At 41.0% G+C, this 24,678-nt stretch overlaps 1 protein-coding gene across 2 annotated transcripts in view; it reads left to right on the forward strand.

Annotated features, from left to right (window-relative positions):
* FAM20B (FAM20B glycosaminoglycan xylosylkinase) overlaps positions 1–24,678 on the forward strand; it is a 54,999-nt gene that overhangs the window by 25,582 nt on the left and 4,739 nt on the right. For both annotated transcript variants that reach the window (XM_007536009.3, XM_060197744.1), the window contains exons 3-7: positions 3,239–3,325; positions 9,306–9,415; positions 15,630–15,801; positions 16,305–16,496; positions 22,507–22,566. In XM_007536009.3, coding sequence (XP_007536071.1) covers positions 3,239–3,325; positions 9,306–9,415; positions 15,630–15,801; positions 16,305–16,496; positions 22,507–22,566 — 621 coding nt within the window. The remainder of the gene's footprint in view (positions 1–3,238; positions 3,326–9,305; positions 9,416–15,629; positions 15,802–16,304; positions 16,497–22,506; positions 22,567–24,678) is intronic.

A 24,678-nucleotide genomic window follows, 5' to 3' on the forward strand; every position in this document is an offset into this window, starting at 1 on the left:
ATTGGGTGCATAGATATTAATAATTGTTAAGTCCTCTTGATTGACTGATCCTCTGAGCATTAAGTAGTGTCCATTCCTATCTTTTTAAATCTTATCTATTTTAAAGTCTATCATGTCAGATATGAGAATAGCTGCTCCTGCCCTTTTTTGTGGGACATTGGCTTGTATGATAGTTTTCCATCCTTTCACTTTAAGTCTTTGTTTGTCTTGTTGAGTTAGGTGGGTTTCCTGTAGACAACATATTGTTGGGTTGTGTGTTCTGATCCATCTTCCTACTCTGTGTCTTTTAATAGGTGAATTCAGGCCATTGACATTTATTGATATCAAAGATTGAAGATATTTTCATGCCATTCTTGTAGAGTTTTAGAGTGTTTTGATATATGTCCTATTTGTGGTGGTCTGGTTGTTTATAGGAGACCTTTCAGATCTTCTTTCAGGGCAGGCTTGGTGATAGTTGATTCCTTCAACTGTTGCTTGTCTGAGAAGGTTTTGATGCCTCCATCTAGTCTGAATGACAGTCTAGCAGGATATAGTATTCTTGGCTGAAAGCCTTTCTCATTGAGCACTTGATAGATATCTTGCCATTCTCTTCTGGCCTGTAGTGTTTGTATGGAGAAGTCTGCTGCTAATCTTATGGGTTTTCCTTTGTAGGTGACTCTTTGTTTTTTCTCTTGCAGCCTTCAGGATCCTTTCTTTATCCTTATTCCTTTCCATTCTAAGTATGACATGTCTTGGTGTCTTTAGGTCTGGGTTAATTCTGTTTGGGACCCTCTGGGCTTCTTGAATCTTTATGTCTTTGGTGTTGTCTAGACTAGAGAAGTTTTCAGCTACTCTGGCCTGGAAAATGCTTTCTTCCTGTCCTTCTCTTTCTTCCTCTGGTATGCCAATAATGCGTATATTGTTTCTTTTGAAGTCATCCCATAGGACTCTGTTGTTGTTTTCAGCAACTATTAATCTCTTTTTAAAATCTCGTACTTCTTTTTTAGTTGTCACTAATTCATCCTCAATCTTGCTAATTCAGTCTTCAGCCTCATAGATTCTATTCTCTCTGCCCTCTACTGTTTTCTGGAGTTCATCTATTTTGTTGCCCTGCTCTGATACTGTTTTAGCTTGTTCAGCTAGTTGCATTCTTAGCTCAGCGATTTCAGCTTTCAGCTCTAATAACCATGAGATAATTAGTATTTTCTTCCATATTGTCATTTGTTGTTCCTGCATTTCTGATTACAATTTTTTCAAATTCTTTACTCACTCCTGTTATTATTTCCTTAGCTAATGTTTGGATGTTGAACTCGTTATTTTGTGCTTCACCCTCTGGAGGACTTTTAGCTGGACTCTTGTCCTGGTTCGATTCTCCATAATTTTTTGTTGTTGTTTTAACCATTTTATATATTATGTTATGAGTTCCCTTTATCTGTACTTTTCAAATTGTTGATCACTATTGCCTGGATTGACTTGTGTCTAAGTAAGTTAATTAAAGGCTTCACAGTGGCGGAAGTTAACAGTTGTTTCAATAGTATTTAAATCTCTGAGTTGGAGCTCAGTGGCTTAAAAGCCCCCTTTTTTTTTCCTTCCCTGTAGGCTATGGGAGCCTGAGGGCTTTTAAACTATCAATAGGCTTCTTAGCTTAATCACTGACTCCTGACCAAGAGATAAAGCAGGGTGTGGCAGAGATAATCCAGTGGTTATGCAAAGAGACTTTCACAGCCCCTCAGCTATGCCACTGAGGTATAGGTCTTCTGAGTTTCCTGGTTAGATCTCTGTCCCCTGGTGTCCCTTCCTGTCGCTGCTCCAGATTGAGGGTAGTAGCAATGGAGACTCAGAGTTGCACTTGGTGAGTCTCTGGGGAGTCCTCTCCTCCCTTAAGCTGTCCCCTTGTTGGTGGAGCAGACTGGAGGTGGTCACTTAATCTCTCCTTAGGCTCCTCTCTCCTCTCTGTCACCAGCCACTTGTGTTTGTACTCACCAGTGATTTACTGTTTTCCTGTGGTCATTCTAGTCCTGTCTTGTTTCGGTCCCAGGTGGTCTCCTTTGGTATTCCTAGTTGATCCGGGAGAGGAGAGGAGAGGAGAGGGGAGGGGAGGGGAGGGGAGGGGAGGGGAGGGGAGGGGAGGCGAGGCGAGGCGAGGCGAGGCGAGGCGAGGCGAGGCGAGGCGAGGCGAGGAGAGGAGAGAAAGCGATCTGCTGCTCGGAAGTCCGACTCCAATTCTCAATTTATCTTTTTATAATGATTACGAGAGATAAATGTGCCTTTTTTCATTATCCTGTAAGTTGTAGGGATGATTTAGAAGTATCTAGATGAAATTTGAGATGAAAGAAGCCTTAGAAAGTGACTCTGAGTGGTCTGGGAGGTGGCACAGTGGATAAAGCAGCAGACTCTCAAGCATGAGGTCCTGAGTTCAGTCCCTGGCAGCAGATGTACCAGAGTGATGTCTGGCTCTTTCTCTCTCCTCCTATGTTTCTCATTAATAAATAAATAAAATGTTAAAAAAAAGAAAGAAAGTGCCTCAGAGTCCAGCAGTCCCTTGTATTAAAGATGAAAAGCATACAGCTAAGAGAAAGAATCTGCTCTAGATTATGGTGACAGGTAACGACAATCTGGTTTATTCTCAGCCCAGAATTCCTTCTAGAACATCATATACTCACAAAGAAAAAAAGAATGGCTAGTCAGCTTTTTGTTTAAATAATAATGTATCTTTGCCTATTAATTGGCAAATACTGAGATGTATCAGGACCAATTTTTTCCAAAGAATTAAGTCTTCCAAGCTTTACCATAGCTGATAAGCAAACATTCTCACTGTTTCAAGATCCAATACCCATCACCACCATATGTCATATTCCTTCGTTTCTTCAGTCATCTAGTGTCTGGTGTTTGCTAGATGTCTAGTAAATATCTATAAAGCACCCATGAGCTTATTAACACTGTTCAGAGATATAAAAATGGCTTCTAAAAAAATTTTTTTTTTTTTATAAAGCTCCTTGATAGTTTCAGCCAACATTGTGTTTTAGAACGATTTTTAAAAAGTTTTATCAATAGAATGATGCTGCTAGAATTCTAATTTCCTTCTCCACTTCATCCTCACCCATATACCAGTGATTTATGAAGCTTGTTCTCAGGATTGACAGAGAAGGTGTTGCTAGAGAAGAACCAGGCTTACTAAAGTGTCTGTTCTGCCTCTTGTGCTGTCATAGCTGGTGCTTCTTTAACTCATGGCCCGTGTGTGCTTCTGTTCACTCTGCAGGTATAACCGAGACTATGTGGTAGAAGGGGAACCATATGCTGGCTACGACAGACACAATGCGGAGGTGGCAGCCTTTCACTTGGACAGGTATGTGTCATCACAGTGACTCAGCTGTGCTGTTAGTTCTTTCCAAATATTGGGCTGTTGGAAAAGTCATGACACATTGTTTGCATAGAGAAATATGCCGTGTTGTCCCCACCTGCAGGAGGAAAGTTTCACAAGTAGTGAAGCAAGTGCTGTAGGTATCTCTCTGTCTCTCTCCCACTATTTCTTTCCTCTCTCAATACATCATGACTTTCCAACAGCCTAATAACTTGGAGAGAACTTGTGGACCCTTTCTTATTGTTTCTTTTTATTACCACCACGGTTATTGCTGGGGCTCAGTGCCAGCACTATGAATCTACCACTTGGTGCCTCCCACCCCACCCTTTTTTTTTTTTTGCTAGGACAGAAATTAAGAGTAGAGAGGGAGAGGGAGAAAAAGATACCTGCAGGCCCGCTTCACCACTCATGAAGCTTCCCTGCTGCAGGTGGGGAGTAGGGCTTGAACCTGTATACTCATGCATGGTAATCTGTAGTGTGTCACCACCTGGGCCCCTGTAGACCCTTTGTTAAAGATACAGTGCTAGTAACATTGACTTGCTATCTACTTTAGATAGCTAAAGATTTAATGATAGATTAGATTAATTCACTTCAGTTGTATTAGTCCCTTGTAATCATGGTTGAAAGTAACTCCAAACTTTGTTTTTTTGGTTTCTTTTTTGCCTCCCTTGTTGCCTGCACTATGAATCCACTGCTCCTGGAGGCCATTTTTCCCTTTTGTTGCTCTTGTTGTTGTCATTATTTTTGTTGTTATTGCTGTTGTTGTTGGATAGGACAGAGAGGAGGGGAAGACAGGGGAGAGAGAAAGATAGACACCTGCAGTCCTGCTTCACTGCTTGTGAAGTGACCCTCCTGCAGGTGGGGAGCCGGGGTCTCGAACTGGGATCCTTATGCTGGTCCTTGTGCTTCACACCATGTGCGCTTAACCTGCTGCACTACTGCCCGACACCACCACCCCCATCCTCACCCCCACAACTTCAAACTTTGAGGTATACCCTCTGTCATTATCATGAATGGAGGTGTTCTTGATTAAATAAAATAGGGTGAATACCAAAGTTCAAGCTCAAATCCTTCAATTAAAGCAGTTATTTATTGGGTCTGATAGTCCTGCTTTTTTGTTCTGTTTTTGAGAGTACTAACTTACTGCCTTTTGCTAGAAACATACAGTGTGAGATACATAGTGATTTTTTTTATTTCTTTATTGGATAATTAATGGTTTACATTTGACAGATTAAAAAATCATATTTATTTACCCGTTTGTTGTCCTTGTTTTTTATTGTTGTTGTAGTTATTGTTGTTATTGATGTTGTCGTTGTTAGGACAGAGAGAAATGGAGAGAGGAGGGGAAGACAGGGGCAGAGAAAGATAGACACCTGCAAATTTGCTTCACAGCCTGTGAAGCAACTCCCCTGCAGGTGGGGGGCCGGGGACTTGAACCTGGATCCTTAGGCCGGTCTCCTTATGCCGGTCTTCTTGTGCTTTGCACCACCACCTGTGCTTAACCAGCTGTGCTACTCCCACATAGTGATTTTGCTTTAATTTTTTTTCATATTTTTATTTATTTATTCCCTTTTTTGTTGCCTTTGTTGTTTTATTGTTGTAGTTATTATTGATGTTATTGTTGTTGGATAGGACAGAGAAAAATGGAGAGAGGAGGGGAAGACAGAGAGAAGAAGAGAAAGATAGACACCTGCAGACCTGCTTCACTGCCTGTGAAGTGACTCCCCTGCAAGTGGGGAGCCGGGGGCTCGAACTGGGATCCTTAAGCCTGTCCTTGCGCTTTGCGCCACCTGCGTTTAACCTGCTGCGCTACTGCCTGACTCCCCCACATAATGATTTTTATCTTTCTTCATACAAAATAAGCACAGCTTTAGTAACCTGAAAAAAAGCAAGCTGGGAAGATAATGGTTGTTGCACAAAAAGACTTTTTCATGCCTGAGACTTCAGAAGGCTCCCAACTTCACTTCCTAGCACAATCATAAGCCATTCCTGAGTAGAGCTGGGGAGGGATGGTGGTGGGGAGGAGGGAAGGAGAGAGAGTAAAGCAGACATGAATTCTAAGTTTACACTAAGTAATAGGGATATCTCCAATGAGAGGACATCAGGCTTACATACCTAAGGCCCCAGAAGTCAAAGGTTCAGTCCCATTGCTACTATATGCAGGAACTAAACAGTGCTCTGGTGTATCTCTTTCTGTTTCTAATTAAATAAATTTTGTGGCTTAGAGGTGCTGCTACAGTAGAGCTCTGAATTTTTGCAAGCATGAGGTCCCAAGTTCAATCCCTTGTCCTATATGTGTGCGAGTGGTACTGTGGTGTGTTTGTGCTCTTTCTCTCATGAAACATTAATAAATGAATCCTAAAAGATAAAAGTAAATGTTTATGTTAACAAGAAAACACTTTCTCAGTAGGCTGTTCAGGAATCTTGCAGCTGAACTGTCTCCTATCCCAGTGACTGTCAGATTAGGTCTTTTTATCAGGGCAGACTGAAACTTTAAAAGGAATTATTCATAATATTTTTTATATTTACTTATTTATTCCCTTTTTTGCCTTTGTTTTATTATTGTAGTTATTATTGTTGTTATTGATGCTGTTAGATAGGACAGAGAGAAATGGAGAGAGGAGGGGGAGACGGGGAGGGAAAGATGAACACCTGCAGAACTGCTTCACCACCTGTGAAGTGACTCACTCCCCTGCAGGTGGGGAGCTGGGGGCTTGAACTGGGTTCCTTACTCCAGTGCTTGTTCTTTGCGCCACATGCGCTTAACTCGCTGTGCTAACGCCTGAGTCCCTCACAATAGTTTTAATTAATTTAAAACAAAACTAGAAGAAATGTGAATTGTCTTTTCCTGGATTAGAAAGAATTTTCTAAGTGTAAAAGCAGTCATTAATTAGACAAAAAAAAAAAAAAAGCTCAGACTTGACTAAAGATGAACTTGCATGTCAGAAAACACCGAACTATTTCAAAGCAAACTAGAAGAAAATTGTTGAGTCTGGGAGTTGGGCGGTAGTGCAGCGGGTTAAGCGCACATGGCGCAAAGCGCAAGGACTGGAGTAACGATCCGGGTTCGAGCCCCCGCCTCCCCACCTGCAGGGGAGTCCCTTCACAGGTGGTGAAGCAGGTCTAAAGGTGTCTGTCTTTTTCTCACCTTCTCGGTGATCCCCTCCTCTCTCCATTTCTCTCTGTCCTATCCAACAACAACGACATCAATAACAATAAAAATAGTTGATTCTAGTGTTAGTTTAAACATTAATGGCCTTTACATATAAATGCTTTTGCAAATCTATATATGCAAAAATTATATTAGTAGAAAATGGTTACAGATACAGCTGACTAAATAGTAATTACTGATTGTTAATTATGGTAGAGGCAGTTCATCACTAGCAATTTTAAAAATTCACTTGAAACAATAAGAATATTTTCACCTATTGAAAATAGCAGGTAGTGCAGCGGGTTAAGCACACGTGGCACGAAGCGCAAGGACTGGCTTAAGGATCCCAGTTTGAGCCCCTGACTCCCCACCTGCAGAGGCGTTACTTCATAGGCGGTGAAGGAGGTCTGCAGGTGTCTATCTTTCTCTCCCCTCTCTGTCTTCTCCTCTCTCCAATTCTCTCTGTCCTATCCAACAACAATGACATCAATAACTACAACAATAAAATAAGGGCAACAAAAGGGAATAAATAAATATTAAAAAAAGAAAGAAAGAAAAGGTAACGGGGCCAGGTGGTAGCGCAGCAGGTTAAGCTGTACATGGCACAAAGCGCAAGGACCAGCATAAGGATCCTGGTTCGAGCCCCCGGCTCCCCACCTGCAGAGGGGTTGCTTCACAAGCGGTGAAGCAGGTCTGTAGGTGTCTATCTTTCTTTCCCCCTTTCTCCATTTCCTCTGTCCTATCCAACAACAATGACAGTAATAAAAACAACAACAACAATAAACAAGGGCAACAAAAGGGAAAAAATAGCCTCCAGGAGCAGTGGATTCGTAGTGCAGGCACGGAGCCCTAGCAATAACCCTGGAGACAAAAAAAAAAAAAAAAGGTAATAGTCCTAAGCATCTAACGATAAGGAAAAGATTTTACTTGTCTCTCTTAAGGCCTGTTGGGAAAGAGTTGGATAAATGCTTGCCCTCAGTGCCACACTGGGATCAGTCTTTCTTTTTTTTTTTTCTTTTGGAATCAGTCTTTCAAAGATCTCATTTGTTCTATTTTCTTCATCCCCTGGTGCCTTCCTGTGTCCTGGCACAGGAAGATTAACAGTGCATGAAGGTCATTTTCCATTTCCAAACCAGTATTTTCATATTGCCCAATATAGTAATTCATGTTAATTCAGCATATCTAAAGTAGAATCTCATTGTTATTTTGTAAATACTTCCCACTTATTGACAGAGCTTAATTATCGCCTTCTTTAAACATAGAGAAACTTCCTTGTTACCTTAGAGTGGAGTAGGCTTTGTATAGAAACCATTTTTTATGTTAATGAAATATAACAATGCTTCAGCGTATGACTTGTACCTTGAATGTCTTGTTTAAGTCCTTTCCTCCCTCAAATCAGAGAGATGTTCACTAGCCAGTGTTCCCTCCCCTATTGCTGACTACTACCTCTGCCAGGTTCATATGCCTTAGTCCTGCTGAGTCTTGCATCTTGACCTGGAAATGGCAGTGGAGATGAAAATACTTCCCAATTCTCTTTCCCATCCAGGGATCCTGAAATGCCTCTGTTCTGAGTGACTGTTTCTGCATTACATTAGCATTTAACCATCTTCTCTGACCACAGGAGAGTCTCTTGGTTTTCATGTAACTTTGACAATCTGTTGCTTTTTTAATACTGAATTTGGGACAGAGTCAGCCCTGAAGAATGGATTATTTATTACACAGCCTTTTTTTTTTTTTTCTTTGTCATGGAGCTTCACTGTTTCAGATAGAGATAAACAGAGAAAAAAGACACCACCTTCCCTCAAAGCAGTGGAGGCTGGGCTTGAGCCTGGATCACACACTTGGCTAAGCAAACACACTATCCAGTACACGATATAACCATATTTAAGAGCTTTCTCATTACATAAAAAAGTCTTATGTAGGGAGCTAGGTGGTGGCACACCTGGTTGAGCGCACATGTTACAGTGCGCAAGGACCCAGGTTCAAGTCCCTGGTCTCCACCTGCAGGGCGAAAGCTTCACAAGTGGTGAAGCAGGGCTGCTGGTGTCTCTCTGCCTCTCTCCTTCTCTTATCAACCCCTTCCCTAAACAAATAAAGACAATTACAAAAAAGGCTCATGTAAAAAAAAATGGAAAAGCTGCATGCAGTATAGTGTCAGTCGTGTGTATATACATACCAACAAGTGTGTTTACAGATACATACAAAGGAAACACATGTCAAAATATCAGCAGTTCTTTCTGGTTATGGAATTATGGATGAATTTTATTTTCTTCATTATAAATTTTATGTATGTTCCAAAACCTCTGTTTCTCCAACTTAAGTTTTATTTATTTTAGCAGGGCTGTTTCATTATTTATAAGATGATTGTGTTCAGCCATAAGGTTGTGCTTTTTGATCATCAGAGAGAAAAATTATCTTCAGATGTATCCATATTTGAATTCTAAAGAATTATCATTTTAATATGTGTAGGTTTCTGTCAGTGTACTATTTAGTCAAAACCTTGAACCATTTATGGGTTTAGGTTCAATTTCTTTCAAATACTTTGTAAAAATTTACATAAACTTTTCAGTTATTTAAATTTTGCCAGATCTAGCTCATTCTTTTTATTGAAATGTATATTAAATTCTTGGTAATTACACATCTAGATGTTAAGCTCATAACTATTTGTACCTTTGGAACTAACATTGAGAATACTTAAAATAATATCTAGAAAGATCTTCCATATCTAACATGATTAACCATAATTTTTTAAAACTACTAGTTAAACCATACCCCAAAGATTTTCCTATTCTGTTCTCTAACCTCCCAAACCAGGATACTGGGTTTCCGCCGAGCCCCCTTAGTGGTTGGCAGATTTGTTAATCTGAGGACAGAGGTCAAGCCTGTTGCCACGGAGCAGCTCCTGAGCACCTTTCTAACTGTAGGTAAGGAGATCCCACAGGAAGGTAAGCAGATTCCAGGGGAAAGTAAAATGATTCTCAGGGAAGTTGAGCTAGAGGAAGAGTTAAGCTAAACAGGACGCTGTGGAACATGCTGGTGACTTTCAGGAATTGAGGAATTCAGGACTATGCAAAAGCAAGTCATCCAGCTTGTTCTCAGTTTGCTGGAGAGTAAATGGATCTAAAGGATCATCTGATAGGAAATAAAGTTATCACTAATGCGCCCTAGTGTGTGAAGTAGAAAGCGAGGTTATTTACCAGTAGTGTAAGTAGGTGACTATTTCAATTCCTTCTGCTTGACCATAATATTGTCTGGATCTGTGATGGTATCTGCACCATTGACATAATGATTTTTTTTTTTTTCTCTCATACATGTACTTTCTTGGGAACTGTCTCTTTAGAACTGAGGAAGCCTTGAGAGTTAGACATTCCCTTGCAAGGAAGTGTTTGGGCATGGCAGATCACCACTGCCTGCTGATATCTACAGGTTTAGCTTAAACTCATTGCATAGAAAATTGATCCCTGTTCTCTTTTGTCTAACTCTGAACTCTAAGGGACCTGAGCTACAACTGTCACTGCTGTTCTCCTGTGGGCACACTGAATGCAGAGGGTCAAAGGCTCTGTTGACTTCTGTCTCAGCCACATAGTCACATTGTAGTGGCATTGTGCCTGCATTTTAATATCGAATTGCTCAAAAAGTCATGATGCTTTTTTGCATAGAAAAAACCAGAAAAGTGTGGTCCGGGAAGTGGCACAGTGTTGAACTCTCAAGCTTGGGGTCCTCAGTCCAACAATCCCTGGCAGAACACATGCCAGAAAGATGTCTGGTTCTTTCTCTCTCTCCTCCTGTCTTTCTCATTAATAATTAAATATATATTTTTTTAAAAGTCACATCATGACTTTTCTTTTTAAAATATTTTTATTTTTTTATTTTACTATTGATATATATACATGTATTTTATTTATTTATTTTTTTTACCAGAGCACTGCTCAGCTCTGGCTTATGGTGGTGTGGGGGATTGAACCTGGGGCTTTAGAGCCTCAGGCATGAGAGTCTCTTTACAGAACCATTATGCTATCTACCCCCCCACCCTGTCATGACCTTTTGAACAAACCAGTGACTGTTGAAACAGATACTGAAAGATGAACTTTACATACTCTGCTAGAGTGAATGGATTTACATTGATAATGATATGAAACAATATTTAAAGGCACTGTGAGAGCTTCATTCAGAATTTAAATCTGCAAGATTAGGGATATCCTCTTTTTTAAAAAAAAATATTTATTATTGGATAAAGACAGAAATTGAGAGAGGAGAAGGAGATAGACACCTGCAGCCCTGCTCTACCACGTATTAAGCTTTTCCCCAGCAGGTAGGGAGCAGGGGCTTGAACCTAGGGTCCTTGTGCCCTCAACCAGGTGCGCCACCACCTGGTCCCAGAGCTATGCTGTTATTATTCTTTAAATATATTTTTATATTTATTTATTTTCCCTTTTGTTGCCCTTGTTTTTTATTGTTGTTGTAGTTATTGTTGTTACTGATTTCATCGTTGTTAGATAGGACAGAGAGAAATGGAGAGAGATGGGGAAGACAGAGGGGGAGAGAAAGACAGACACCTGCAGACCTGCTTCACCGCTTGTGAAGCTACCCCCCTGCAGGTGGGGAGCTGGGGGCTCGAATCGGGATCCTTACGCCGGTCCTTGCGCTTTGTGCCACATGCGCTTAACCTGCTGTACTATCACCCAACTCCCGGCTATGCTGTTCTTATAAGTATCCCCAAAAACAGTGCCACTAGGTTTGTCTCACTAATTACTTTTGGTTGTCCATTTTATGCTCAGGCAAACAATTCCTAATGAGTAAGAGGAGGTCAAGTAGAATGGGCCAGAGTCTTTGCTCTTGAGAGACTGGCAGAAGGTTAACTCTCCTATGTTGTGCAAGGTATGAGGAAAGGATAAAGGCTTGTAGAGGCGGTGACTCACACTTGGGCTTTAATAGCAAAAAAGGAAGGACATTGGAGAAAACAGTGGGAACAATATGTAGTATTTTATTTAAGAGCCATTGTGTTTTGTGTCTTTACATATCCTTTGCTCATTTTCAAGTCTTGATTTCACTGATTTTAGGCTCATACATATGGAACATAACCCCCCCCTTTTTTAAAGGAATTTATTTATTCATGAGAAAGTTAGGGGAGAAAGAATCAGGCATCACTCTGGTACATGTGCTGCTGGGGATCGAACTCAGGACCTCATAGTTGAGAATCCAATGCTTTATCCACTGCGCCACCTCCCGGATGACAGAATAACATATTTTAAATGCTGCGGTAATGAGCTCTCCATCACGGGAGGCATGTAAGCAGGGGCAGATGGCCAACATCTAGGCAAGCCATTCCAGAGTTCCTGGGTGCTGAGGATCCTTTGGTTCTCTCAAAGGCTGCATTTCTACCTGGTCTATGTGGGTGAGGGGTGGAGGAGGGATGGGATACAGCCAGACCAAATGCAAATGTGAGTCTCCATTGATACTGCCCTCAGAAGCTGCAGCAGCCAGTGGGGAGGCCCTGTGCTGACACCAGGGAACAGAGAACTGGGAAGATACCCCTTTGTGATACAACATAGAAATATTTTTTTTCTGAGGTCTGGCAGTGGTGCACCCATTTGAGTGTACACATTACTATGCACAGAGACCTGACTTCAAGCCCTAGGTCTTCATGAGTGGTGAAGCAGTGCTGCAGGTATCTTTCTTTCTCCCTCCCTATCACCCCCACCCCTCCCAATTTCTCTGTGTCCTATCAAATAAGAAAGAAAAAAAGGCTGCCAGGAGTGGTGGATTTTTGTGCAGGCACCAAGCCCTAGCTATAACCCTAGTGGCAATTAAAAATAAATTCCCTCAATTTTTAAATTTCCTTTGACTTTGAGTATCGGATTTCTTTTCTTTCTTTCTTTTTTTTTTTTTTTTTTTGCCTTATAGAAATATTTGCTTTTAATGTAATCAGTTCTTTTCTGATAGATTATGAATAATAGTCTTGGTTAGTCAGAGTTATAAAAGAACTCTGCCTAATTTAAGTTTTCTATAGTTTTGTTTTTCACATTTCAGTTTTTGGTATAGTAGAATTTTTCATGGTCTATAGTGAACTGTAACTCCCACTGATTTTTTTTTTTAATCCAGATGGCTATCAATTATCTCAAAGTTTTTTTTTTTTTAATTGCCATAAGAATTATTGCTACGACTCCTAGTGGCCTTTTTCTTTTTCTTCTTCTTTCTTCTTTGGCAGGACAGAAATGGAGAAGAGGGGGGAGATAGAGAGGAAGAGAAAGAGAAACACCTGCAGATTATTTCATCATTTGTGAAGCTTACTCATCTGCAGGTGGAGACCAGAGACTTAAACCCAGGTACTTGCACATGGTTCTGTGTGCACTGAACTTGGTGCAGCAGTGCCCACTCCCACCCCAAAGTCTGTCTTTTTCTCACTAATGAAATGTCATTTATGTGTACTTAAGTTTCTGGACTTTATATTCTGCACAATCACAAGTTAAGTCTATGTTTAGTAAGACATTATTTTCATACCTGTTAAGATGAATTTCTATCATTTGCTATTACTGAGCTTTTAGCAGTTCTCATTTTTCCTTATGACCTTTAAAATTGTCATATTAAGCCAGGGAGACAGCATAATGTTTATGCAAAAGACTTTCATGCCTGAGGCTCTGAGGTCCCAGGTTCAATTCCTAGCACCACCATAAGCCAGAGCTGAGCAGTACTGTGGTCTCTTTCTCTGCTCCCTTCTCTATATCTCTCTCATTCAGATAAATAAATGTCAATAAAAATAAGTCATATCTACTTAGTCACTAAAGTATCTACTGTTGGTATTTTTTATGGGATCAGGTTAAATTTATGTTTTTAGTTTGTCAAATATAAATGTGGTATATCTTCCAACTAGTTTAAATCTTCTTTACCTAGTAAAGTTTTTAAGCTATGCGCCACGTGCACTTAACCCACTGCACTACCGCTGGACTCGCCTACCTAGTAAAGTTTTTAAAGGAGAGTGATAATACTCATCTTTTTAGGTGGTTATATAGTGAATTTGTTTCTACTTAGCATGTACCATATTATTGAGGGGATGAAGTTGGAAATGCTGAAAAGCTGGGTTGCTGTTTGTCTCTTCAGACCTAAGATCATAAACAGTAGAGGAGTAGTTCCTTTTGTGTGTGTGTGTGTGTGTATAAAGGATTAGCTATTTGATGGCCATATTTCATAGAAAGGGGTAATGCAGGGGAAACATTGCTTACATTTTTTTTTCTAAGTTTTTTATAAAAATAATTTTAGGTTTACATACATTTTGAATTGCAGAAATCATCAACAGATTTCCCCAGGTTCCTCATTTGTTCACCTTTCTGGGCCATTTGAGGTTAGGTTGCAGACAGGAATGCCTGTCACAGCATCTACCATTTTCTTAAGATTTCCATGAGTGTTTTCTACCAGGAATTTTGACTACTCAACCATCAAGGTCGGGATGTTAACATTGTCTAGTATCATAGTGAAATCCACAGACACTATTCAGATCTTTCTATATGTCCTTGGAATGTCCTGTGTAAATCCAGACTTCAACGACCAGGATCACATGTCATCTTCCATTGTTATGTCTTTTTTTAAAAAGATTTATTTATTTATTTTCCCTTTTGTTGCCCTTGTTGTTTTATTGTTGTAGTTATTGATGTTGTTGGATAGGACAGAGAGAAATGGAGAGAGGAGGAGAAAACGGGGAGAGAAAGATAAGACACCTGCAGACGTGAAGCGACTCCCCTGCACGTGGGGAGGCTCGAACCGGGATCCTTATGCTGGTCCTTGCACTTTGCACCATGTGCGCTTAACCCGCTGCGCTACCGCCAGACTCCGTTATGTCTTTTTAGCCTCCATCAGTCTGGTTTTTTATGACTGACATTTCTAAAGCATGCATGCTAGTTCCTTGTTATTTGACATTTTTGGTAGGAGTTCTAGAGAAGCACTGTTGCTTTTTTTCTATATTAGATTGTATTGGGAGGCAGGTGATGGAGATTTGTTATGTCCCATACCCCACTACTGGTGATGTTAACTTTCACTACTTATTTAAGATAGTATGAGCCCACAAGGTGTTTCTAGTATAAAGCTAATCAGTATTTTACACTTGTTATAATGAAATTACTAAGTACTTTGTAAAGAGTTACTCTGGGACTATATAAATAGTTGTCAAACTTTAAGCATTCATTGATAATTTCCTCACTGATTCTTGTAATTTATTGATGACCCATTATCACTGTCATTCATTAATAATCCTAAATCACTTTGTGCTGTGATAGTTGCTAGCTGGTGATGGCTAATTCTGTTACTTTTCTATACTTATTCAACCATGTGGAAGGGTGGAACTCCCCACCCACTATTCCCCATATTTATTTAATCCTATCACCTTGAGCTCTTTTTTTTTAATTTTTTAAAAAAATTATTTTCCCTTTTGTTGCCCTTGATGTTTTTCATTGTTCTTATAGTTATTATTGTTATTATTGATGTCATCATTGTTAGATAGGACAGAGAGAAATGGAAAGAGAGGGAGAGAGACTCCCCTACAGGTGGGGAGCCAAGGGCTTGAACCAGGATCCTTACGCCGGTCCTTGTGCTTTGCGCCACATGTGCTTAACCCACTGTGCTACCGCCCTCCCCTCCACACACACACACACACACACACAGGTGGGGGAGACCAGGGGCTCAAACCCGATTCCTTGTGCTTAACCAAGTGCACCACCGCCCACCCCCTCAATTTTTCTTTTTTCCATCTGTGAGGAACCATACTCCTTGGGTCTGTTAATGTATTTCTTTCTTTTCTTCCTCTTTTTTTTGGTAATGTATTTCTTTAACATACTCACGTCATAAGTAACCCACACACGACTGGCCCACACATACACCACTTCCTTCTCTACACTTTGGCTGAATTCTCAGTTCTGATGAGAGAGAGGAGCACAGGACTTCATAAAGCTACTTAGGATGTTCTTGCTTCCTGGGAGGAAAGGTTGGGTAGAAGGTTTATAGAGTTCATGTCCTCAGTGTCCTGAAAATGAGTGGGTGTTATAACTGCAGTTTGGGATCGTTATCTTCATAATGACTTCTTAACTTGCATTCTTGGGAAGGATTTGAAGTCTCCTCCTTCCATGTGTTTGATTCCTTTCTTTCCTTCAGGCAATAACACGTGTTTCTATGGGAAGTGCTATTACTGCCGGGAAACAGAGCCAGCTTGTGCTGACGGAGACACAATGGAAGGGTCTGTTACACTCTGGCTTCCAGATGTGTGGCCTCTGCAGAAACACCGACACCCTTGGGGCAGGACTTACCGGGAGGGCAAATTGGCCAGGTGAGTACAACTGCCAAGAGCCACTGCTTTTCTCTCCCTGCCTGCCATGTGTCATCCCTGACTGATAGGGCCTGGAGCATCTCGGGACAGGGACTCTCTTCTCTGTTGAAACAGTGTCAGTGGGAGTTGGGTGGTAGCACAGTGGGTTAAGCACACGTGGTGCAAAGCACAAGGACCTGCGTAAGGATCCCTGTTCAAGCCCCCGGCTCCCCACGTGCAGGGGAGTTGCTTCACAGGTGGTGAAGCAGGTCTAAAGGTGTCTTTCTCTCCCCCTCTCTGTCTTCCCCTCCTCTCTCCATTTCTCTCTGTCCTATCTTAACAATGACAACATCAATAACAACGGTAATAACTACAACATTAAAAAAATAAGGGCAACAAAATGGAAAATAAATAAATAGAAATTAAAAAAAGATTAAAATAGTTTAAAAAAAAAAAGAAAAGAAAAACAGTGTCAACACCATACTAGGGCTCCATACTCACTCTGGATTATTGCTTGCCTCTAGGTGGGAGTATGATGAGAGCTACTGTGATGCTGTGAAGAAAACATCCCCATATGACTCAGGCCCTCGACTTCTAGACATCATTGACACAGCTGTCTTCGATTACTTGATTGGCAATGCTGACCGACACCACTATGAGAGCTTTCAGGATGACGAGGGCGCTAGCATGCTCATCCTGCTTGATAATGCCAAAAGGTAGGGGCTCTGGTAAGCAAGCACATTTTCTAGGAACTACTAGAAACACCTGGAGCACAGCTGTCAGAAAGCTCCTTCTGGTCTCTGCTCAGTACCTTCACTGGTGGCACCTCTCCTTTTATTACTTTTGGGTTTGTACCCTCTCCTCCTTCAAACCAGAAAACTTAAATTAAGTAATTAATTTTGTCAGGGAAGTGCTCAATTCTGGCTTATGGTGGTCCCGGGGATTGAACCTCAGACTTCTGGTACTTTAGGCTTGAGAATCTGTCTTGTAAACTTTTGTGCTAATTTCTCCTGGCCCTCAGAGAACTTTAAAACACAGAAACATGGAGTTTTCCTCGGAGCTAGGGCTCTGATCCTATTCATAGATAACTGGACACCAGGATCTTAAATTTTTGATCACTTGTGTCTTTCTTCTCTATGATGTTTAGTATCTGGAGAAATAATGTATTCACTAGAACATGAACTACATTTATTTTTCATTTATTCCACCCAAAGTTTCATTCAATGAACATACTGACTTGTTTGATTACTTTTAAAAGTTTTTTTTGTTGCCCCGGGCGGTTGATGGTTTACAATATGGTTGTTGACATGTGGATACAATTCTTCATCTCGCCATGGTAAGTGTCTGCAAACCACTCTCTCCCTCAACTTTGGTCCTTTCCACGATTATGCACCAGAACCCCAAAATTCTCTCCACCCGTTCCCTTCCTCTCCTTCCTAAGAGTCCTTTTCTCTGGTGCAGTACACCACAGTCCAGGTTTCACTTTGTGTTTTCCCTTTCTGTCCTTGTTTACTATAAGTCAGATCCTTCAGTATTCATCTTTCTCTATTTCGCTTAATTTCTTTTAACATGATTCCTTCAAGTTCCATCCAAGATGAAGCAAAGGAAATTACTTTAAGTGTGTGTGTGTGTGTGTGTGTGTGTGTGTGTGTGTGTGTGTGTGTGTGTATGTATATGTATGTGTATATATATAGTACCACAGTTTTCTTGGCTGTTCATTTGTCATTGGACTCTGGTATGCTTCCAAGTTTGGAATATTATGAATTGTTCTGTTAAGAACAAGGATATAGGGGGCTGGCCGGTGGTGCATTCGGTATACTCATATAGCAAGGATCCTGATTCAAACCCTTGGCTCCCCACCTGCAGGGGGGCGGGGGGCATCACTTCACAAGTGGTGAAGCAGGTCTGCAGGTGTCTTATCTTTCTCCCTTTCTATCTTCCCCTCCTCCCTCAGTTTCTCTCTGTTCTATCCAAAAAATGAAGAAAAAAAAAGGCCTCCAGAAACAGTGAATTCATAATGTAGGCACCGAGCCCCAGTGATAAGCCTAGAGGCAAAAAACAAAAGCAAAAACCAAACAAGCAAACCAACAACAACAAAAACAAGGGTATACACATATCTTTGGATAGGTGCTTTGTTTCATTTAGATAAATATGTAGGAGAAAAATTACTGGGCCATAGGGTAGGTCCATTTCTTGTGTTCTGAAGAATCTCCAGACTAGTTTCCACAAGGATTGGGCCAACTTACATTCTCACCAGCAGATATTGAAGGGTTCCTTTCCACCCACATCCTCACCAACATTTGTTGTTTCTGTTCTTATTAATGTGTGACATTCTCACAGATGTAAAGTGGTATCTTATCCTTCTCTTTATTTACAATTACTCTTGATAATCAGTGAATTTGAGCATTTTCTCATTTATCTGTTGGCCCTCTGGATATCTTCTTTGGTGAAGATTCTGTCCATATCCTTTGCCCTGTTTTTTTTTTTTTTTGCCTCCAAGGTTATTGCTGGGGCTTGGTGTCTGCACTATGAATCCACTGCTCCTGGAGGCCATTTTTTTTCCATTTTGTTGCCCTTGTTGTTATTGTTGTTATTACTGCTGTTGTTGTTGGTTAGGTCAGAGAGAAATCAAGGGGAGAGAAAGGTAAACACCTGTGGACTTCACAGATTGCTTCACTTCTTGCTTCACAGATTGTAAATCGATCCCACTGCGGGGGGGGGGGGGTGGGGGGGGTTGAACCAGGATCCTTATGCCAGTCTTTGCACTTTGTGCTATGTGCACTTAACCCACTGTGCTACCACCCAGCCCCCCTTGCCCTGTTTTTTTTAATGGGGTTGTCTTTTTGTTGCAGAGTTTGGTGATCTCTGTATATTTTGGTTGCTAGCCCTTTATCTGTGTATGTTGTGTAAAGATTTCCCATTCTGCAGTGTGTCTTCCTGTTGCAATGGTTCTCTTTGCTGTGCAGCTGTTCAGTTTTATGTAGTCCCATTGATTTATTTTTCTTTTGTTTTCCTTGAGTATTCAAGTCCGAAGCATAGATTGTGCAGTGTTCTGTCAATGTTTCCTTTTGTATATTTATTTGGTAGTTTCTTGTCTAATGTCCATGTCTTTTATTCACTTGGACTGGACTTTTGCAGTGATATGTGGCTGAGTTTTATTTGTCTGCACCTTTCAGTGCAATTTTCCCCAACACCATTTGTTGAAAAGATTCTCCTCTCTCCACTAAATTTTTGGCCTCTTTGTCAAAAATTAGTTTCCCGTAGGTGTGGTGTGTTTTATAACTTTCATGGTGGTCTGGTACCAGACTTTTTGCTATCATGCTTATTGTATATGAAGATCAATTATTTTGATCTCAAATGAGGCAAGTTTATTAATTTTGAATAGAATGTATGTATATATATTATCCCTGGACTATATGTTTCTTTTCTTTCTTTCTTTTTTTTTTTACTATGAATCCACTGCTCCTGGCAGCCATATTTTTTTCCATTGTCATCATTGTTGCTGCTGTTGTTGTGTTGGATAGGACAGAAATTGAGAGAGGAGGGGAAGACAGAGATGGGGAGAGAAAGATAGACCCTGCAGACCTGCTTTACCGCTTGTGAAGTGATCCCCCTGCAAGTAGGGAGCTGGAGGCTCAAACCAAGATCTTTGTACAGATCCTTGCCCTTCATGCCATATGCACTTAACCCAGTTAACTGCCCACCCCCCTATATTTTTCTTAAGATTTGTTTATGTACGTTAAAGAGAGTAGAATATTGCTCAGTTGTCACAGTGTTGAGGATTTTATTTGTACCCTTTCTGGCTTGAATGTCTGGTACACTACCCATGGGCTGTCTCCCCAGCCAAAACCTGAGCTATGTGAACTTGGTTTCTGTCTTGTTCCTGCTCTCCAGCTTAGTACCACACTTACAGGGATTTTTTTGTTTGTTTGTTTGTTTGTTTGTTTTTTGGCCTCTAGGGTTATTGCTGGGGCTCAGTGCCAGCACTATGAATCTGCTGCTCCTGGTGGCCATTATTTCTGTTTTATTGGGTAGAACAGAGAGAAAAGGTGGGGGAGAGAAAGACACCTGCAGCACTGCTTCATCACTTGTGAAGCAACCCCCCTGCAGGTAGGGAGCCAGAGGCTCAAATTGAGATCTTTGCCCAGGTCCTTGTGTTTCTTATAATGTGTGCTTAACCCAGTGTACCACTGCTCTAGCCCCTACAGATACTTTTTAAGTGTTTACTAAATAGAAGCTTCTCCTTTGAAGGCCAGGTTTGTCTATTTGAGGTCACTGGTGTTAGTGCTGGTTGCTGAGACTAAGCTGACATGTGAGTGCTTGGACTGCACTTGTTAGTGATGCATCTCCTCACAGTGCTGCCACTGCCCTGTGAGCGTGGAGACAACTGTGCAGAGCACACATCACCTTCTCGCAGCCCTCTTGCAACAGAGTAGAGTGGACACTGACCAGCTCTGTTTAACCCTGAGAATCTTCATCCTAAGTCATAAAAGCCATCTTCTTTTCTCTTCCTCTTCCCTCCTCTTGCTGTTTTTTTTTTTTTTTTTTTGCATGAGGGCTTTGTGCCTGCACAGTTCCACTGCGCACAGCAGATGCTCTCTTTTTTTAAATAAGAGACAGAGAGGGAGAGGAGAGACACCACAGCATCACTCCACTCATGAAGCTCTTCTGTTATGTACAGTGCTCCCACATGGTGTGGGCCAAATGAGTCCAGGTCCTCATGCATGTTATAGTGTGTGCTCTACCAGATGAACTAACTCCTGTCCTTTGTTTAGAGAAGGTATGTATGATAACACATACATAGAACTAACTGCTTTCACCATTGGTGTTAACAGGTTTGCTGTGTGTTCATGGCTCCTGGGCCCTCCATATTGAATTGAGCTTCCTGAAAGAATGAAAAAAAAAAAAATTCAGATGTGTAGTCTGGGAGGTGACACAGTGGATAAAGCACTGGACTCTCAAGCATGAGGTCCTAAGTTTGATCCCTGGCAGCACATGTACCAGAATGACGTCTAGTTCTTTCTCTCTCTTCTACCTTTCTCATTAATAAATAAAATGTTCTAAAAAAAAATTCAGACCCTGTTCTCTTCTAGCTTTATTGACAGTTGATGTCATTTTCCCTTCTGCTTTGAATCCATTTTTTCAATCTCTCTGAGCAGATTTTTTCAGTTTGATTGTATCTATATACTTTCTTGCAGAGAATAGGATAATGCAAATCTTTTCATTTTTTGAAATATTTATATTATTGGATAGAGACAAATTTAGAGAAGGGGACAACAGAGAGACAAAGAGAAACCTGCAGCCCTGCTTTATCACTCCTGAAGCTTTCCTCCTGCAGTTGGGGACCACAGACTTGAATCTGGGCCCCTTGCACATTGTAATGTGTGCACTTAACCAAGTGCACCACCACCGGGCCCCTCCAAATCTTTTCTGACTGGTAAGTTTAGGTGTAGAACATGTTTAACCTCTTTTTGCACATGATTATCTGCTTGTTTGTGGGATCCTGATACGAAGAGCCTTTACTTCTGTAACCACTCTTAAGACCATTCTAGGTTTGGGGAATTCAGGTTCTCCCATTGGCCAGGTTACCATGATTATGCTTCAGTACAAGACAATGTCTTAATAGGAGGAAGGACTCTTTTAAATGACATATATGGTAAACCAGGAAGTGGCACAGCAGATAGAACTGACTTCCTGTATTAAAGCAACAGTGTTTCCCCAGCATCGAATATGTCAGAGCAATGCTCTGGTTCTTTCTCTCACCCTCATTAAGAATAAATTTTCCAGGGAGTCGGGCTGTAGCGCAGCAGGTTAAGCACAGGTGGCGCAAAAGCAGGACTGGTGTAAAGATTCTGGTTTGAGCTCCCTGCGCCCCACCTGCAGGGGAGTCACAAGCAGTGAAGCAGGTCTGCAGGTGTCTTTCTCTCCCTCTCTGTGTCTTCCCCTCCTCTCTCCATTTCTCTCTGTCCTATCCAACAACAACGACATCAATAATGACTACAACAATAAAACAGCAAGGGCAACAAAAGGGAATAAATAAATATTAAAAAAAAGAAAAAATAACTTTTTCAGAATTGCTGTGACCCGGGTTCATTTCCCAGCTAGACAAAAAGAGAGAGAAAAAAAGAATAAATTTGAAAATATTCTCAAGAAAGTAGATTTATTGTTTTGTATGATAAGTACAAACTATTAGGGATTGTGCATTGCTTTTATTTTTAATTTATTAGTGCCATGGTGGTATAAAATCACCTAGAATCAATCACATTTGAGTTTCTGAAATATTGTGCTGTTTCTTTGATGTTAAGAAAAGAATTATTGGGGGTCGGGCGGTGGCACAGTGGGTTAAGCGCATGTGGCGCAAAGTGCAGGGACCGGCGTAAGGATCCCGGTTCGAGCCCCCGGCTCCCCACCTGCAGGGGAGTTGCTTCACAGGCGGTGAAGCAGGTCTGCAGGTGTCTATCTTTCTCTCCCCTTCTCTGTCTTCCCCCTCCTCTCTCCATTTCTCTCTGTCCTATCCAACAACGAATTGCGTCAACAAGGGCAATAATAATAACCACAACGAAGCTACAACAAGGGCAACAAAAGGGGGGGGGGGAAATGGCCTCCAGGAGCGGTGGATTCATGGTGCAGGCACTGAGCCCAGCAATAACCCTGAAGGAGGAAAAAAAGAAAAAGAAAAGAAAAGAATTATTCACGTAGTTTGTTATGTTTCTGCTTGACTTTCAGCTTTGGCAACCCCTCACTGGATGAGAGAAGCATCCTTGCCCCCCTCTATCAGTGCTGCATGTAAGTCACACAACAGACTCATATTCTTGTGTTGCTCATCTTTTTGTTTGTTTAATTGATCACTTTATTTTTCAGTATTTTTTCATATTTATTTTTTAATAATCATTTATTATTGGATAAAGACAGAAATTGAGAGAGAAGGGGAAATAGAGAAGAGACACCTGCAGCTCTGCTTCACCACTCATGAAGCTTTCCTCCTGCAAGTGAGGACCAGGGGTTTGCACCTGGGTCCTTGAGCACTGTAATGCATGTGTACTTAACTAGGTGCACGACAACCTGGTCCCTTACTTATTTATTATTGGATAGAGACAGAAATTGAGAGGAGAAGGGGAGATAGGGAAAGAGAGAGACACTTGCAGCCCTGCTTCACCACTTGTGAAGCTTTCCCCCTGCAGGTGGGATAAGGGACTTGAACCTGCATCCTTGTGCACTGTAATGTGTGCACTTAGCCAGGTGCACCCCCGTGTTGCTCATCTGTACTAGTACTAGCACAGTACATCACTGAACCTGTTAGTGCAGCACCTGCTGAGCTGCTTTCTCCAACAGAGTACCTCCAGCACCCTCTACTGGGAAAGGAGAGAAATGTTGTATAAAGGAATTCTGCCAGGAAAGTCATGAGGAATTTTTGCATAGAAGAATATGTCGTGACTTTTCCGACAACCCAATAGCAAAAAGCAGATGGAGAAAGAATTTGAATCTGATACTTTTACATTTAGATTGTTTATTTTTGGATGTATTGCCTGCGCATTTGTTGGATATTTCAGAAAGCAGAACCCCACTGCCTTTGTAGTTAGTACCTCCTTTATTTAGAGACCAATTTTCCTTTTCTGCATAGGTAACAATTTCCACACTGCCTACAGGGAAACAAGTGATTTTCTTCTAAGATAGGCAAAAATCCTCCTTAGGTGATAGAATTATAAGAAAATTAAAGCATTCTAGGAGGTGATAGGATGGATAAAATGTTGGACTCTCAAGCATGAAGTTCTCAGTTTCATCCCCGCCATCACATGTGATGGAATGGTACTCCACTTATCATTCTCTCTCTTTAATAAAGGTTTTTAATGTTTATTTTTTATTATTATTCATTTACTTTGAATAGAGACAGAAATTGAGAGGGAAGGGGAAGACAGAGAGATCTCTGCAGCACAGCTTCACAAGTACACAGGTAGGGATCAGGCGCTTTGACATCGGTCCTTGCCTGTGGTAATGTGTGTGCTCTCCTGAGCCTGCCACTGCCTGGCCCCAGTAAATACATGTTTTTTAAAAGGAAGATTAAAATTATATTTCAATAGCTAAGGATAACTTGTTAATGTTGTGGTGATAACAGTTTTTTTCTCTCTTAAGTCTTTACCCCAACCCCAACATCCTGTCATGGGCATTTCCCCATGCCACTGAATTTTCAGAGTTTTTTTTTTTTTTTTTTTTTTTTAAGATTTATCTACTTTGATACGACAGAGAAATTGAGATGGAAAAGGAGAATAGGGAGAGAGACACACACACACCTACAGCACTGCTTCTGAGGTTTCACCCCTGTGACTGGAGGCTGGATGCCAGGACCTTTGCACAGGATTAAGTATGTGCTCAACTTGGTGTGCCACCACCCAGCCCCTCAGAACTCTTTTTAGTAGCTGCCTGGTATTTTATGTAGATGAGCCACCATCAAGCTGGCCTTCTATGGCACAGAATAGCCTGCTCTTTTGGATTGGAGAGCAATTGTTTTTTTTAACTTTTTCTGAGTGTTGGACAGTGTCTGAATATTGAGCATTCTTTTGATTTCACATTTTTCTATAACATATGGCACTTTAGTGAACATAGGTATATTTTTTTCATATATATTTATTTATTTTGCCTCCAGGGTTATTTTATTTATTTATTTATATTTTATTTATTTATTTATTTATATTTATTTATTTTGCCTCCACTGAGCTGGGGCTCAGTGCCTGCACTATGAATCCACTGCTCCTATGGCCATTTTTTTTTTTCCAATTTACTTTTTTTTTGTGCTGAGGACCCAACCCTGGGCCTCACAAATGTACTCTACCACTGAGTTCATCCCTGGCATACATCATCATTACTTTTGTTTGCCAAGCAGGTTCCATTTGTTAATGAGAG

Source organism: Erinaceus europaeus, chromosome 9 (assembly GCF_950295315.1).
Source record: "Erinaceus europaeus chromosome 9, mEriEur2.1, whole genome shotgun sequence".
Taxonomy (NCBI): Eukaryota; Metazoa; Chordata; class Mammalia; order Eulipotyphla; family Erinaceidae; genus Erinaceus; species Erinaceus europaeus.